At 59.0% G+C, this 14,876-nt stretch overlaps 3 protein-coding genes across 8 annotated transcripts; all 3 read right to left on the bottom strand.

The window, feature by feature from the left end:
• Window positions 1-401: 401 nt before the first annotated feature.
• Window positions 402-4,005, bottom strand: LOC139602956 (interferon alpha-inducible protein 27-like protein 2A). Of its 3 annotated transcripts, XM_071453220.1 has the most exons (7): window positions 3,908-4,003; window positions 3,582-3,637; window positions 3,275-3,334; window positions 2,949-2,978; window positions 1,429-1,479; window positions 903-1,064; window positions 402-773 (listed from the first exon to the last, which is right to left on the bottom strand). In XM_071453220.1, the coding sequence occupies exons 2-7, from the start codon at window positions 3,583-3,585 to the stop codon at window positions 682-684; spliced, it is 399 nt and encodes a 132-aa protein (XP_071309321.1). In that variant the 5' UTR covers window positions 3,586-3,637; window positions 3,908-4,003; the 3' UTR covers window positions 402-681. The 3 variants fall into 3 exon arrangements, with proteins under 3 accessions (XP_071309321.1, XP_071309322.1, XP_071309323.1); XM_071453221.1 differs by lacking the exon at window positions 2,949-2,978 and having other exon boundaries at window positions 3,908-4,005; XM_071453222.1 differs by lacking the exon at window positions 1,429-1,479 and having other exon boundaries at window positions 3,908-4,005.
• A 619-nt stretch (window positions 4,006-4,624) lies between these two features.
• On the bottom strand, window positions 4,625-8,910 carry LOC139602958 (interferon alpha-inducible protein 27-like protein 2A). Of its 2 annotated transcripts, XM_071453226.1 has the most exons (8): window positions 8,878-8,910; window positions 8,567-8,638; window positions 8,205-8,267; window positions 7,217-7,761; window positions 6,873-6,928; window positions 5,735-5,785; window positions 5,209-5,370; window positions 4,625-4,983 (listed from the first exon to the last, which is right to left on the bottom strand). In XM_071453226.1, exons 5-8 carry the CDS (start codon window positions 6,874-6,876, stop codon window positions 4,874-4,876), a joined length of 327 nt encoding a protein of 108 aa, XP_071309327.1. In that variant the 5' UTR covers window positions 6,877-6,928; window positions 7,217-7,761; window positions 8,205-8,267; window positions 8,567-8,638; window positions 8,878-8,910; the 3' UTR covers window positions 4,625-4,873. The 2 variants fall into 2 exon arrangements, with proteins under 2 accessions (XP_071309327.1, XP_071309328.1); XM_071453227.1 differs by lacking the exons at window positions 7,217-7,761; window positions 8,205-8,267; window positions 8,567-8,638; window positions 8,878-8,910 and adding an exon at window positions 7,079-7,096.
• A 2,238-nt stretch (window positions 8,911-11,148) lies between these two features.
• Window positions 11,149-14,756, bottom strand: LOC139602957 (interferon alpha-inducible protein 27-like protein 2A). Of its 3 annotated transcripts, XM_071453223.1 has the most exons (7): window positions 14,661-14,755; window positions 14,342-14,397; window positions 14,035-14,094; window positions 13,709-13,738; window positions 12,189-12,239; window positions 11,663-11,824; window positions 11,149-11,520 (listed from the first exon to the last, which is right to left on the bottom strand). In XM_071453223.1, exons 2-7 carry the CDS (start codon window positions 14,343-14,345, stop codon window positions 11,429-11,431), a joined length of 399 nt encoding a protein of 132 aa, XP_071309324.1. In that variant the 5' UTR covers window positions 14,346-14,397; window positions 14,661-14,755; the 3' UTR covers window positions 11,149-11,428. The 3 variants fall into 3 exon arrangements, with proteins under 3 accessions (XP_071309324.1, XP_071309325.1, XP_071309326.1); XM_071453224.1 differs by lacking the exon at window positions 13,709-13,738 and having other exon boundaries at window positions 14,661-14,756; XM_071453225.1 differs by lacking the exon at window positions 12,189-12,239 and having other exon boundaries at window positions 14,661-14,756.
• Between the last annotated feature and the right edge of the window lie 120 nt (window positions 14,757-14,876).

Genomic DNA, 14,876 nt, shown 5'->3' on the forward strand with positions numbered 1-14,876 from the left:
AAAAGTGATTAAAAACCTTTAACCTTAACAAAAGAGTGCAGCCATCCTCCTTTCCTCTATGACGCTGGAATCTAAGACCAGTTTACAAAGCAGGACACAGTCTGGAAGCAGAATCTCACAGATTTCATATGGGGAGGGCTCAGCAGTTTTTAAGCCACAGTTAAAATTGCAGCTGATCACCTGCACAGCAACCCCTGGTGGTTGCCACCTGGTGTTCCCACTCACAGTGGGTTCTGTTCCTCTGGTGTGGGCTGTAACTTCTCCCCTGCCCCAGACTGAGTGCAGGGCAGCTGGGGGCAGCATCAGCGAGCAGCTCAGTCCTGGGGACTGAGCATCCCCTGTGCCCTGTCCCCCTCTATTGCCACCATCACCCAAGAGAGCAGCCACACACAAACACCAACTCTGCCGCAAGCAAAGCACATTTATTGGCTTCAGGGAAATCCCTGCTCACAACAATCCAAAGCTTTTAAAAGGGGAGGCAAAGATCTGAGGGGTCTGTGGGGGTTTCTCAGCACCTGCATTGTGCAAGGCAAGGCTTCGGGATCAGGAACCTGCTTTGTTTCTCTTGGGTTCCTCATCTGGAGTTATCTCCTCCTCATGTTTGTCACCCAAGGTACTTTTTCTTGGGTTTGTCACTTGGGTTTTTATCCTTTTTTTGGGGTTGTCACTTGGAGGTTTCTTTCACTCAGTTAGCTGGGCACCGGTTGCTGCACCAGCTGAGCTCAGGGCAGCAGTCAGCCCAACTTTGGCACCAACAGAAAGACCTGCAGCTCCTGCAAAGACAAATCGAGATCTGAGCTCCCAGGAGCATCAAGACTGCCTGCTGAGGGACCGAGCACTGGGCACAGCCAGCCAAGGACTCCTCCCGGGAGGAGTTTGGAGCAATTGCCCTCCGCACTCACCGATGGACTGCAGCACAGCCACAGTGCTGCCAGCAGCCACTCCGCCACCGTTGGCGATGGCAGCTGCCGACATCATCTTGGCAGCGACGGAGCCAGCGGCGATGCCGGCCCCGGTGAACCCCAGCGCGCCGATGAACACCGGGAGGCCAACCAATGCCAATCCTGCAGGGAGGGCAGAGCAGTGTTAGGCTGCTCTCTGTGAGCCACATCTCCCCCTGCCACCTGCACCAGAACCGGCCTCCCCAAAAGCACCCAGGGAGCAGAGCGGGGAGCGAGGGCTGGGGCTGCAGGGACGGGGACAGCCCTGGGCAGCAGGAGAGGAGCAGCGTGCAGGGCTGCAGCAGCGGGGACAGGCAGAACTCCATTCCAGGCAGCAGCCAGAGCTGCCCCTCCTCCTCCCACCTGCACCCCAATTCTCCCCAGCCCTGGTACTTGCAGCCCCCAGCCCAGCCCCGTCCCCAGGACCACGCGGGGCTGGGAGCGGGCAGTGAACCCAAGCGCTGCTCATCCAGTGCCAGACCCTCACCTGCTCCCACTGTGGCTCCAATGACAGTTCCAATGCCACTTCCATTCTCCTCTGAGAAAGAAAATGGCAGGAAGGGAGGAAGGACATGAGTATGTACAGCAAAGCTCCCTGAGCAGTGCTGAGCACTCTGTGCCAGGCAGAGCAGGGTCCCAGAGCCAGCAGCAGCTCCTCCAACCTCCCCCTGCCTTCATCTGCCTCCAGCCCCCAAAGACCCCTGGGAAGAGGCCACTGGTAGGGCGGGTCCCTAAGGGGTCTCCCCCCTGCCCCAGCCCACAGAGCAGGCTTAGTCCCTGAGCAAGGCAGTCCTATCCAGATAACTCAGTCTCTCTTGGAGACAGAGTTCCCGAATACCCAGTCAGCTCGTAGCCGCTGGCTACCTTAAGCAAGCTTAGTGGGTTTCAGCTCTTTAGTGATTCTCAGCTCTCTTATGATTTCAGCTCTTTGCTTGCTTGCTATGGTGCCGGAGGGCTAGGGGGAGAAGCAGACAAGAGAGAGGAGAAGAAGGGTCCTGACGTTCCACAGCGATGGTTTATTGAGGGGTCTGTGAAGGGTTCCAGCGACGGCTCTTCTTCTGCTGAATGGGCTAAAACAGCCCCTTTTTATAGGGTACAGAGGGATCCAAACTTGTCCAATAGTAAGGGTTAAGGGAAAGTGACCTATGGGGTTACAGATATAAGCTAGGTTTCGAGAGGTAGAAGACAGGAGCTTATTTTAATATCTCATCATGACTCTGCAATTCCTACTGTTAAGTCTCAGCCCTCCACGGGGTATTAGACAATGCTATGGGGTGTGCCACAGGTCCCAGTGCTCCCCTAGGCTGGGAGGAACAGGGAGAAGGGGCACACCTGGAAGTGCCCACCCACCCTGCCTTGCTCACTGCCCCACCAACCCAGAACAGCACAGGACACACTGCACGTGTCAGCCCAGTCTGTCCCCTGCACTGCCCAGAAGGGCCCTGTGCCCACAGCCACCCCTGAGCATGGACCTTGGTTGGTTGTGTTTAGACCCATGGCAAATCCATGCATGTGTCAGACCCAGAGCCCCTCAGTGGCTGGAGGATGCTCAGGATGGTGTTTTGGGGGTGGCTGCCCTTTGTGGGTGATGGGATGCTCCAGGATGCAGCCAAGGCTCAGTGGTTTGGGCTGTGGGGGCACCTGGAAGGCTGCACCCCACTAAGGATGTCCTCAGCCTGTGCCAGAGAGTTGGCCTGCAGTCAACTCTGCTTCCTGTGCACACCCAGCCCCTTTCTGCTCTCCATTTCCCCCTCTGACCAGTGCTGCCAGTGGGCACAGGAGTTTCCTGCCACAGAGCAGTCACCTTTCCTGCACAACCCCCCAGCCCCAGCCCCTACCCCATCAGGTCCTGGCTTTTCCCATCACATTGGGATGGATCCCTTTCCCACAGTTTGGGCACATTCAGACCAGGGATGGCTTCAAGAGCTGCTTTGGCTTCAGAGTAAGCCCAGGGCACAACCCCGTGTTCCACCCAGCACAGCCCAGCCCCCTGCCCTCCCCACTCACCGTCAGAGGAGCGATCCTTTGCAGCTGCTCCTGCAGGGAGGACAGAGCAGTGTTAGGGTGCTCTCTGTGAGCCACATCTCCCCCTGCCCCCTGCACCAGAACCGGCCTCCCCAAAAGCACCCAGGGAGCAGAGCGGGGAGCGAGGGCTGGGGCTGCAGGGACGGGGACAGCCCTGGGCACCAGGAGAGGAGCAGCGTGCAGGGCTGCAGCAGCGGGGACAGGCAGAACTCCAGGCAGAATTCCAGACAGCGCCCAGAGCTGTCCCTTCCCTCTCAGCAGCACAACCAGCGAAGCTGAGCGCTGCTCATCCCGTGCCAAATTCTCACCTCCAATTGCAGACCCAATGATGAGCAGAATGACGATTCCAACGGTGACTACACGTGCACCTAGGAAGGAAAAGGGCAGAAGGGCAGCAGTGTGGGCACTAAAGCCCCTCTCAGCTGGAGCCCCGTGCCCTGTGCCGGGCAGGGCAGGGTCCCAGAGGCAGCAGCAGCTCTCCCAGCACCGCCCTCCTTCAGCCCTGCAGATGCCCGGGAGGAGAGGGGAGAAGGGGCGAACCCCAGGGTCCCTGTGCCCCCCTCGATCTGCCCCCGTCAGGACCCAGACCCCCACCCCAGGAACCTCCCAGCTTACCCATGGTCGTCTGGGCGGGAGCGAGAGCTGCAGTGAGGCTGCTCTAATCCCGGTACCTTGGGGAACAAGAACAAGATTTTTTTTTTTTTTTGCGTAGGCAGCGAGACCAGCGGGGCTTTGCTGCCCGGCACGATCGCCCCCAGCCGCCCCTCTCCCACCCAGCAGACCCCGGCCCTCCCCTCACAAGAAGAGACCCCCCCCTCTTTCCCCAGCCCCGGCTGCTCCGCCGGCACAGCGAGGGGAGCAGCCCCCGTTCCTGCCACCGCATCAGCGAGGCTGCTGTCCCCAAACACCCTCCGCCACCCCGCGGCACTCACGCCACCAACCTCTCGTGTGTTTGTTGCGCTCTGAGGAACCAAGGGCTGCAGGGGAGGTGGAGCTAAGGGGAATGGCCGGTCAGCTGATTTCCGAGAAATCAGCAAGGAAGCCGCTCGCTCAGTTTCGCTTTCTGGTTAACTCCTGATGGTGCTGCCTCTGCTAGAGCAGGACTGGGCTCTCCCGTGCTCGGGGTCGCACCCTGGGCTGTCCCTTCAGGGAGCCCTTTGGCCCCGAAGGCCTCGGACGGGAGCTGCGGGGGAAGGACGCGCCGGGCTGGGGCTGCTCGGGCTGTGCCAGGGCTCCTGCGGCTTCACGGGGCCTTTCCCCAGCAGGTTCCCCAGGGACCCCTGAAACTTCGCAGGTCTAACGAGCACCGAGAGCAGTCTGGAGAGCAGAGCTGAAGCCGCTCTGCCTCCTCCCCACAGGGCAGCCTCAAAAACCAGCCGAAGCCCCTCCCTGCAGCCCCCGTTTGCTGCTGCTGAGCTGGGTCAGGATGCACCAACTCATTCCCCTGTCCGCTTGTACCCCACCGGACCCCCAAAATCAACATTCCCCCATCCATTTAACAGAGCAGTGCTGGAGGTTTGTGCACCTGGACCAGTGTAGGAGGGGAGCTGGGGGCAGCATCAGCAAGCAGCTCAGTCCTGGGGACTGAGCATCCCCTGTGCCCTGTCCCCCTCTAATGCCACCATCACCCAAGAGAGCAGCCACACACAAACACCAACTCTGCCGCAAGCAAAGCACATTTATTGGCTTCAGGGAAATCCCTGCTCACAACAATCCAAAGCTTTTAAAAGGGGAGGCAAAGATCTGAGGGGTCTGTGGGGGTTTCTCAGCACCTGCATTGTGCAAGGCAAGGCTTCGGGATCAGGAACCTGCTTCGTTTCTCTTGGGTTCCTCATCTGGAGTTGTCTCCTCCTCATGTTTGTCACCCGAGGTACTTTTTCTTGGGTTTGTCACTTGGGTTTTTTTCTTTATTTGGGGTTGTCACTTGGAGGTTTCTTCCCTTTGGAGAACCAGGCACCGGTTGCTGCACCAACTGAGCCCAGCCCAACTTTGGCACCAAGAGAAAGACCTGCAGCTCCTGTAAAGACAAATCGAGATCTGAGCTCCCAGGAGCATCAAGGCTGCCTGCTGAGGGACCGAGCACTGGGCACAGCCAGCCAAGGACTCCTCCCAGGCAGGGAGAGCCCAGGGAGTTTGGAGCAATTCAGACCAGGGAGGGGTTCAAGGGCTGCTTCTGCTCTAGAGCCAGCATCTTTTCCCTGCCATGGAGATGAAGCCCAGCTCCCCTGCCCTCCCCACTCACCGATGGACTGCAGCACAGCCACAGTGCTGCCAGCAGCCACTCCGCCGCCGTTGGCGATGGCAGCTGCCGACATCATCTTGGCAGCGACGGAGCCAGCGGCGATGCCGGCCCCGGTGAACCCCAGCGCGCCGATGAACACCGGGAGGCCAACCAATGCCAATCCTGCAGGGAGGGCAGAGCAGTGTTAGGCTGCTCTCTGTGAGCCACATCTCCCCCTGCCACCTGCACCAGAAGCGGCCTCCCCAAAAGCACCCAGGGAGCAGAGCGGGGAGCGAGGGCTGGGGCTGCAGGGACTGGGACAGCCCTGGGCAGCAGGAGAGGAGCAGCGTGCAGGGCTGCAGCAGCGGGGACAGGCAGAACTCCATTCCAGGCAGCAGCCAGAGCTGCCTCTCCTCCTCCCACCTGCACCCCAATTCTCCCCAGCCCTGGTACTTGCAGCCCCCAGCCCAGCCCCGTCCCCAGGACCACGCGGGGCTGGGAGCGGGCAGTGAACCCGAGCGCTGCTCATCCAGTGCCAGACCCTCACCTGCTCCCACTGTGGCTCCAATGACAGCTCCAATGGCACTTCCATTCTCCCCTGAGAAAAAATGGCAGGAGGGGAAGAAGGACATGAGCATGGACACCAAAGCTCCCCAGAGCCAGCAGCAGCTCCTTCAGCCTCCCCCTGCTTTCATCTGCCTTTTTCCTCTGAAGAGCCCTGGGAAGAGGCCTCTGGAGGGGTGGGTCCCACTGCCCCCCCAGACTGGGAGGAAAAGGGAGAAGGGGCACACCCCGGAGTGCCCACCCATCCTGTCCTGCCCTGCTTGCCCTGCCCTGCCCACCACAACCACCAACCTGGAACTGCATGGGACACACAGCATGTGTCAGCCCAGTCTGTCCCCTGCACTGCCCAGATGGCACCTGTGTCCACAGCCACCTCTGAGCACAGAGCTCTTCATGTTTAGACCCATGGCAAATCCATGCATGTGTCAGACCCAGAGCCCCTCAGCAGCTGGAGGATGCTCAGGATGGTGTTTTGGGGGTGGCTGCCCTTTGTGGGTGATGGGATGCTCCAGGATGCAGCCAAGGCTCAGTGGTTTGGGCTGTGGGGGCACCTGGAAGGCTGTACCCCACTAAGGGTCTTCTCAGTCTCTGCCAGAGAGTTGGCCTGCAGTCAGCTCTGCTTCCTGTGCACACCCAGCCCCTTTCTGCTCTCCATTTCCACCTCTGGCCAGTGCTACCAGTGGGCACAGCAGTTCTTGCCACAGAGCAGTCACCTTTCTGCACAGCCCCTGATCCCCTCAGCCCTGACCCCTACCCCATCAGGTCCTGGCTCTTCCCATCACATTGGGATGGATCTCTTTCCCACAGTTTGGGCACATTCAGACCAGGGATGGCTTCAAGAGCTGCTTTGGCTTCAGCGTAAGCCCAGGGCACAACCCCGTGTTCCACCCAGCACAGCCCAGCCCATCTTCAATAAAGCCCCCCTAAGCTGGAGCCCCGTGCCCTGTGCCAGGCAGGGCAGGGACCCAGAGGCAGCAGCAGCTCTCCCAGCACTGCCCTCCTTCAGCCCTGCAGATGCCCGGGAGGAGAGGGGAGAAGGGGCGAACCCCAGGGTCCCTGTGCCCCCCTCGATCTGTCCCCGTCAGGATCCAAACCCCCACCCCAGGATCCTCCCAGCTTACCCATGGTCGTCGGGGCGGGAGCGAGAGCTGCGATGAGTCTGAACTAATCCCGGTACCTTGGGGAACGAGAACAAGATTTTTTTTTTTTGCGTAGGCAGCAAGTGAGATCAGCGGGGCTTTGCTGCCCGGCACGATCGCCCCCAACCACCCCTCTCCCACCCAGGAACGCCCGCCCCCTCCCCTTAAAATCAGAGACGACCCCGCACCACCACCAGCCTCCCCGGCTCCTGCCCGGCCGGGTTTTGGAGGCTGCTCCGCCGGCACAGCGAGGGGAGCAGCCCCCGTTACTGTCCCCCCCTCAGAGAAAGGCTGCTGTCCCCAAACACCGGCCGCACGTCACCAACCTGTCCTGTGTGTACTGTGCTCTGAGGGACAAAAGCCTGCAGGGAAGTACGAGCAAGGGTGTGTCGGTTCAGCTGATTTCTGAGATGCTCTGAAGCCGCTCGCTCAGTTTCGCTTTCTTGTTAACCCTTGGTGGTTCTGTCTCTGCTAGAGCAGGACTGGGCTCTCCCGTGCTCGGGGTCGCACCCTGGGCTGTCCCCTCAGGGAGCCCTTTGGCCCCGACGGCCTCGGACGGGAGCAGCGGGGGAAGGACGCGCCGGGCTGGGGCTGCTCGGGCTGTGCACCACCACACACACACACACACACACCAGCAATGCACTTTTATTAAAGCTTTCTCAGGATTTAGTGCTGAAGGTAATCCAAAACTTTTGAAGGGGCAGATGCGGTTCTGTGGGGGCTTTTCAGTTTCAGCAGTTGGAAGACAGAAATCAGGCTTCTTGGAAGGAAGGAAATCTGCTGCTCTTCACTGGCCATGGTAATCAGGAGTCCTTCTTCTGGACAGCAAGGCATCAGCTGCTGCTCGCAGGCCAGGTCATTCCTTTCCCCCCTATAAAGACAGGAGTGTCTGTCCCAGAAGCATCAAGGCTGTCTGCTGATGGACAAGCACGAGGCAGGGACAGCCAACAATGTCTCTCCAGCAGGAGTCTCCCCAGTCTGTGCCAGAGAGTTGGCCTGCAGTCAGCTCTGCTCCCTGAGCACACCCAGCCCCTTTCTGCTCTCCATTTCCACCTCTGGCCACTGCTGCCAGTGGGCACAGCAGTTCTTGCCACAGAGCAGTCACCTGCCTGCACAGCCCCAATGCCCTCAGCCCCAACCCTACCCCAGCGGGTCTGGGCTTTTCCCACCGCATTGGGATGGATCCCTTTCCCACAGTTTGGGCACATTCAGACCAGGGATGGCTTCAAGAGCTGCTTTGGTTTCAGAGTAAGCCCAGGGCACAACCCCGTGTTCCACCCAGCACAGCCCAGCACCCCTGCCCTCCCCACTCACCAATATGGAAATGTGCAACCTTGGTATTCACAGTCAAGTCCACAGGCTTATTCCTTGCCAATACTGCATGAAGGAGAGAGCAGTGTTAGGGTGCTCTCTGTGAGCCACATCTCCCCCTGCCCCCTGCACCAGAACCGGCCTCCCCAAAAGCACCCAGGGAGCAGAGCGGGGAGCGAGGGCTGGGGCTGCAGGGACGGGGACAGCCCTGGGCACCGGGAGAGGAGCAGCGTGCAGGGCTGCAGCAGCGGGGACAGGCAGAACTCCAGGCAGAATTCCAGGCACTGCCCGGAGGTGTCCCTTCCCTCTCAGCAGCACAACCAGAAGTGAAGCCGAGCGCTGCTCATCCCGTGCCAAATTCTCACCTGTAAGCAGAAGTGCGATGACAAGTGCCACGACAAATCCCAGAAGAAATGCAATCATGAATGGCTCAAAGTCTAAGAAGGAAAATGGCAGAAGGGCAGTGGTGTGGGCACTAAAGGTTCTCCCGGCTGGAGCCCCATGCCCTGTGCCGGGCAGGGCAGGGTCCCAGAGGCAGCAGCAGCTCTCCCAGCACCGCCCTCCTTCAGCCCTGCAGAGGCCCCGGAGGAGAGGGGAGAAGGGGCGAACCCCAGGGTCCCTGTGCCCCCCCCACTGCAGGTCCCATGTCCCAGACCCCATGAGACACCCAACTTACCCATGGTCCTGGGATCCAGACCTGCCATGAGTCTGCTCTAAGCCTGGTCCCTTGGGAAGCAAGAACAAGATGTTTTTCCATGGGCTGATGGTGGGGTCAGCAGGGTTTGCCACCTTGCATCATCACAACCACCTCTCTCCCACCCAGGAGACCCTGGCCATGCTATAAAAGCAGAGACCCCTCAGTCCCCACCCAGTCTCCTGCCTGGCCCACAGCTATGTGTGCTCTGCATGTGTAAACAAAGGAGGCACAGACTCAGACCTGCAGGGACACTGAGATATTTACTGGGAGAAAGGAGTTGGTTTTATACCCTTCCTCAAAACCCACTATTTCCTTGTACGGTTTTTTTCACTAAGTCACCTATCACACATTGCCACATCAGCAACGTTCTTAACGCCCTTCCATGGGGTCATCTCGTGCTGTTCAGGTGACTGTAAGATTCCAGCAGTCCCCCTCCTTAGGGCGTCCACCAAGTGGCATTTCTTCCCAAGGTCAGGGGAGACAAGTTTCTCCATGCTGCCATGGCATTCTGCAGGCACATCCCACAGCCTGGAACTCAATTCTATCTTATCTCTCCCCACCGATACAGCGAGGTGAGCAGCCCCCCGTTATTGCCCCCCCTACACAGAGAAGGGGGTGCTGTCCCCAAACATCCACTGTGGCAGCACAGCACCCCACACCACCAACCTGTCCTGTGTCTGCTGTGGTGCTCTGAGGGTCAAAGGGCTGCAGAAAAGATCCCAACAGGGAATGTCAGGAGAGGTAATTTATGAGAAATTGCTCAATCACTGAATTTCACTTTCATTCTCATCAGCTCTTGATGTTGTCTTGGTTGGAGTGGGGCTGGGGCTCCCCCATCTCCAGGACATTGGACCTTGGGGGTTGTCCCTGCAGGGAGATTCTGGCTTTATATTCTGGGGAACTGCGAGGAATTCTTTTAAAAATAGATGATCCAGAACAACATTAAGTCAACTGAGACAACATTGTATCTGAAAACTGTTTATTGATAACGAAAAAACAAACAAAAAAAGAGAAATTACCCTACTAAAAAGTCCTAGGAAAGACAGAGAAGGAGAAAGGAAAATGGAAAAGGAGTGGGAGGAGAGAGAAAGAGAGACAGCCAGAGACAAAAAGTGGGAGTGAGCAGCAGCAGGGCGGGGAGTGGCTGGATGCTCACAGGATGCAGGATGCTCTGGCAGCAGCCCAGGAGCTCCCCCATGGCTGCTCCCCAGGGATGCGGCCCTGAGGATCCCAGACACGGCTCCCAGGAGCCAAGACAAGGGCCCAGCCCAGCAGGAGCAGTGGGCACAGCGTGTCTGGCAGCACCAGCAGCCCTGAACCACCCCAAATCAAACAGAGTGGGTGTCCTGAGCCCGGGGCTGCAGAGATGCACCCAGTCCAGCCCCGGGGCTCTGCCGGCCCTGCAGTGCAGTGCCATGCTGCCCTGAGGATTTGCTGCAGCAGTGCCGGGCTCCCAGGCACTGCCAGCACTGTCAGGCTGCAGTGGGAGCAGCCCCTGGCTGTGCAGGGGGACAGGGAGCAAGGCTGCAAACACTGCCTGTGCAATCCCTTCCTGGAGCACAGTACATCCCCAGCTGCGGGGCAGGAACCTGAGCCACAACGCACACCAAGCACCTCATTTGGGCATTATGGGGCAGAATTCCACAGGATGCTTTGCAGCCCCGTGATGAAAGGTGCTATAAAACTGCAAAGTGTTACTTCAGATGTAACTAGGTCAGCAGTGCATCATAACCTATATTAAACAGACATTTTCTAATACGAGAATTTATAGAGTTCGATCTACGGTATTCAGAAGTGAATTATTGAGACCCTAAAAAGAGTTTTTGTTTCAATTGTATCTGTATTCTGGAAAAGTGATTAAAAACCTTTAACCTTAACAAAAGAGTGCAGCCATCCTCCTTTCCTCTATGACGCTGGAATCTAAGACCAGTTTACAAAGCAGGACACAGCTTAAAAGCAGAATCTCACAGATTTGATATGGGGAGGGCTCAGCAGTTTTTAAGCCACAGTTAAAATTGCAGCTGATCACCTGCACAGCAACCCCTGGTGGTTGCCACCTGGTGTTCCCACTCACAGTGGGTTCTGTTCCTCTGGTGTGGGCTGTAACTTCTCCCCTGCCCCAGACTGAGTGCAGGGCAGCTGGGGGCAGCATCAGCGAGCAGCTCAGTCCTGGGGACTGAGCATCCCCTGTGCCCTGTCCCCCTCTATTGCCACCATCACCCAAGAGAGCAGCCACACACAAACACCAACTCTGCCGCAAGCAAAGCACATTTATTGGCTTCAGGGAAATCCCTGCTCACAACAATCCAAAGCTTTTAAAAGGGGAGGCAAAGATCTGAGGGGTCTGTGGGGGTTTCTCAGCACCTGCATTGTGCAAGGCAAGGCTTCGGGATCAGGAACCTGCTTGGCTTCTCTTGGGTTCCTCATCTGGAGTTGTCTCCTCCTCCTGTTTGTCACCCAAGGTACTTTTTCTTGGGTTGGTCACTTGGGTTTTTATCCTTTTTTTGGGGTTGTCACTTGGAGGTTTCTTTCACTCAGTTAGCTGGGCACCGGTTGCTGCACCAGCTGAGCCCAGGGCAGCAGTCAGCCCAACTTTGGCACCAAGAGAAAGACCTGCAGCTCCTGCAAAGACAAATCGAGATCTGAGCTCCCAGGAGCATCAAGACTGCCTGCTGAGGGACCGAGCACTGGGCACAGCCAGCCAAGGACTCCTCCCGGGCAGGGAGAGCCCGGGGAGTTTGGAGCAATTGCCCTCCACACTCACCGATGGACTGCAGCACAGCCACAGTGCTGCCAGCAGCCACTCCGCCGCCGTTGGCGATGGCAGCTGCCGACATCATCTTGGCAGCAACGGAGCCAGCGGCGATGCCGGCCCCGGTGAACCCCAGCGCGCCGATGAACACCGGGAGGCCAACCAATGCCAATCCTGCAGGGAGGGCAGAGCAGTGTTAGGGTGCTCTCTGTGAGCCACATCTCGCCCTGCCACCTGCACCAGAACCGGCCTCCCCAAAAGCACCCAGGGAGCAGAGCGGGGAGCGAGGGCTGGGGCTGCAGGGACGGGGACAGCCCTGGGCAGCAGGAGAGGAGCAGCGTGCAGGGCTGCAGCAGCGGGGACAGGCAGAACTCCATTCCAGGCAGCAGCCAGAGCTGCCCCTCCTCCTCCCACCTGCACCCCAATTCTCCCCAGCCCTGGTACTTGCAGCCCCCAGCCCAGCCCCGTCCCCAGGACCACGCGGGGCTGGGAGCGGGCAGTGAACCCGAGCGCTGCTCATCCAGTGCCAGACCCTCACCTGCTCCCACTGTGGCTCCAATGACAGTTCCAATGCCACTTCCATTCTCCTCTGAGAAAGAAAATGGCAGGAAGGGAGGAAGGACATGAGTATGTACAGCAAAGCTCCCTGAGCAGTGCTGAGCACTCTGTGCCAGGCAGAGCAGGGTCCCAGAGCCAGCAGCAGCTCCTCCAACCTCCCCCTGCCTTCATCTGCCTCCAGCCCCCAAAGACCCCTGGGAAGAGGCCACTGGTAGGGCGGGTCCCTAAGGGGTCTCCCCCCTGCCCCAGCCCACAGAGCAGGCTTAGTCCCTGAGCAAGGCAGTCCTATCCAGATAACTCAGTCTCTCTTGGAGACAGAGTTCCCGAATACCCAGTCAGCTCGTAGCCGCTGGCTACCTTAAGCAAGCTTAGTGGGTTTCAGCTCTTTAGTGATTATCAGCTCTCTTATGATTTCAGCTCTTTGCTTGCTTGCTATGGCGCCGGAGGGCTAGGGGGAGAAGCAGACAAGAGAGAGGAGAAGAAGGGTCCTGACGTTCCACAGCGATGGTTTATTGAGGGGTCTGTGAAGGGTTCCAGCGACGGCTCTTCTTCTGCTGAATGGGCTAAAACAGCCCCTTTTTATAGGGTACAGAGGGATCCAAACTTGTCCAATAGTAAGGGTTAAGGGAAAGTGACCTATGGGGTTACAGATATAAGCTAGGTTTCGAGAGGTAGAAGACAGGAGCTTATTTTAATATCTCATCATGACTCTGCAATTCCTACTGTTAAGTCTCAGCCCTCCACGGGGTATTAGACAATGCTATGGGGTGTGCCACAGGTCCCAGTGCTCCCCTAGGCTGGGAGGAACAGGGAGAAGGGGCACACCTGGAAGTGCCCACCCACCCTGCCTTGCTCACTGCCCCACCAACCCAGAACAGCACAGGACACACTGCACGTGTCAGCCCAGTCTGTCCCCTGCACTGCCCAGAAGGGCCCTGTGCCCACAGCCACCCCTGAGCATGGACCTTGGTTGGTTGTGTTTAGACCCATGGCAAATCCATGCATGTGTCAGACCCAGAGCCCCTCAGTGGCTGGAGGATGCTCAGGATGGTGTTTTGGGGGTGGCTGCCCTTTGTGGGTGATGGGATGCTCCAGGATGCAGCCAAGGCTCAGTGGTTTGGGCTGTGGGGGCACCTGGAAGGCTGCACCCCACTAAGGATGTCCTCAGCCTGTGCCAGAGAGTTGGCCTGCAGTGAGCTCTGCTTCCTGTGCACACCCAGCCCCTTTCTGCTCTCCATTTCCCCCTCTGGCCAGTGCTGCCAGTGGACACAGGAGTTTCCTGCCACAGAGCAGTCACCTTTCCTGCACAACCCCCCAGCCCCAGCCCCTACCCCATCAGGTCCTGGCTTTTCCCATCACATTGGGATGGATCCCTTTCCCACAGTTTGGGCACATTCAGACCAGGGATGGCTTCAAGAGCTGCTTTGGCTTCAGAGTAAGCCCAGCGCACAACCCCGTATTCCACCCAGCACAGCCCAGCCCCCTGCCCTCCCCACTCACCGTCAGAGGAGCGATCCTTTGCAGCTGCTCCTGCAGGGAGGGCAGAGCAGTGTTAGGGTGCTCTCTGTGAGCCACATCTCCCCCCGCCCCCTGCACCAGAACCGGCCTCCCCAGAAGCACCCAGGGAGCAGAGCGGGGAGCGAGGGCTGGGGCTGCAGGGACGGGGACAGCCCTGGGCACCAGGAGAGGAGCAGCGTGCAGGGCTGCAGCAGCGGGGACAGGCAGAACTCCAGGCAGAATTCCAGACAGCGCCCAGAGCTGTCCCTTCCCTCTCAGCAGCACAAGCAGCGAAGCTGAGCGCTGCTCATCCCGTGCCAAATTCTCACCTCCAATTGCAGACCCAATGATGAGCAGAATGACGATTGCAACGGTGACTACACGTGCACCTAGGACGGAAAAGGGCAGAAGGGCAGCAGTGTGGGCACTAAAGCCCCTCTCAGCTGGAGCCCCGTGCCCTGTGCCGGGCAGGGCAGGGTCCCAGAGGCAGCAGCAGCTCTCCCAGCACCGCCCTCCTTCAGCCCTGCAGATGCCCGGGAGGAGAGGGGAGAAGGGGCGAACCCCAGGGTCCCTGTGCCCCCCTCGATCTGCCCCCGTCAGGACCCAGACCCCCACCCCAGGAACCTCCCAGCTTACCCATGGTCGTCTGGGCGGGAGCGAGAGCTGCAGTGAGGCTGCTCTAATCCCGGTACCTTGGGGAACAAGAGGATTTTTTTGCGTAGGCAGCAAGTGAGACCAGCGGGGCTTTGCTGCCCGGCACGATCGCCCCCAGCCGCCCCTCTCCCACCCAGCAGACCCCGGCCCTCCCCTCACAAGAAGAGACCCCCCCCTCTTTCCCCAGCCCCGGCTGCTCCGCCGGCACAGCGAGGGGAGCAGCCCCCGTTCCTGTCACCGCATCAGCGAGGCTGCTGTCCCCAAACACCCTCTGCCACCCCGCGGCACTCACGCCACCAACCTCTCGTGTGTTTGTTGCGCTCTGAGGAACCAAGGGCTGCAGGGGAGGTGGAGCTAAGGGGAATGGCCGGTCAGCTGATTTCCGAGAAATCAGCAAGGAAGCCGCTCGCTCAGTTTCGCTTTCTGGTTAACTCCTGATGGTGCTGCCTCTGCTAGAGCAGGACTGGGCTCTCCCGTGCTCGGGGTCGCACCCTGGGCTGTCCCTTCAGGGAGCCCT

The sequence above is a fragment of the Agelaius tricolor genome, unplaced genomic scaffold, assembly GCF_023055355.1.
Source record: "Agelaius tricolor isolate 1412-34295 unplaced genomic scaffold, bAgeTri1.0.p SCAF_36, whole genome shotgun sequence".
Classification (NCBI taxonomy): Eukaryota; Metazoa; Chordata; class Aves; order Passeriformes; family Icteridae; genus Agelaius; species Agelaius tricolor.

Excerpts from the sequence above, each read along its gene's own strand:
- LOC139602956 (XM_071453220.1), bottom strand. Across the intron at positions 1,480-2,948 it reads AAAGGATCGCTCCTCTGACG|AGGAGAATGGAAGTGGCATT; the intron begins GTGAGTGGGGAG and ends TTTCTTTCTCAG. Across the intron at positions 1,065-1,428 it reads TGGAGCCACAGTGGGAGCAG|GATTGGCATTGGTTGGCCTC; the intron begins GTGAGGGTCTGG and ends CCCTCCCTGCAG.
- LOC139602958 (XM_071453226.1), bottom strand. Across the intron at positions 5,371-5,734 it reads TGGAGCCACAGTGGGAGCAG|GATTGGCATTGGTTGGCCTC; the intron begins GTGAGGGTCTGG and ends CCCTCCCTGCAG. Across the intron at positions 4,984-5,208 it reads GGCTGTGCTGCAGTCCATCG|GAGCTGCAGGTCTTTCTCTT; the intron begins GTGAGTGGGGAG and ends TTGTCTTTACAG.
- LOC139602957 (XM_071453223.1), bottom strand. Across the intron at positions 13,739-14,034 it reads CATTGGGTCTGCAATTGGAG|GAGCAGCTGCAAAGGATCGC; the intron begins GTGAGAATTTGG and ends CCCTCCCTGCAG. Across the intron at positions 11,825-12,188 it reads TGGAGCCACAGTGGGAGCAG|GATTGGCATTGGTTGGCCTC; the intron begins GTGAGGGTCTGG and ends CCCTCCCTGCAG.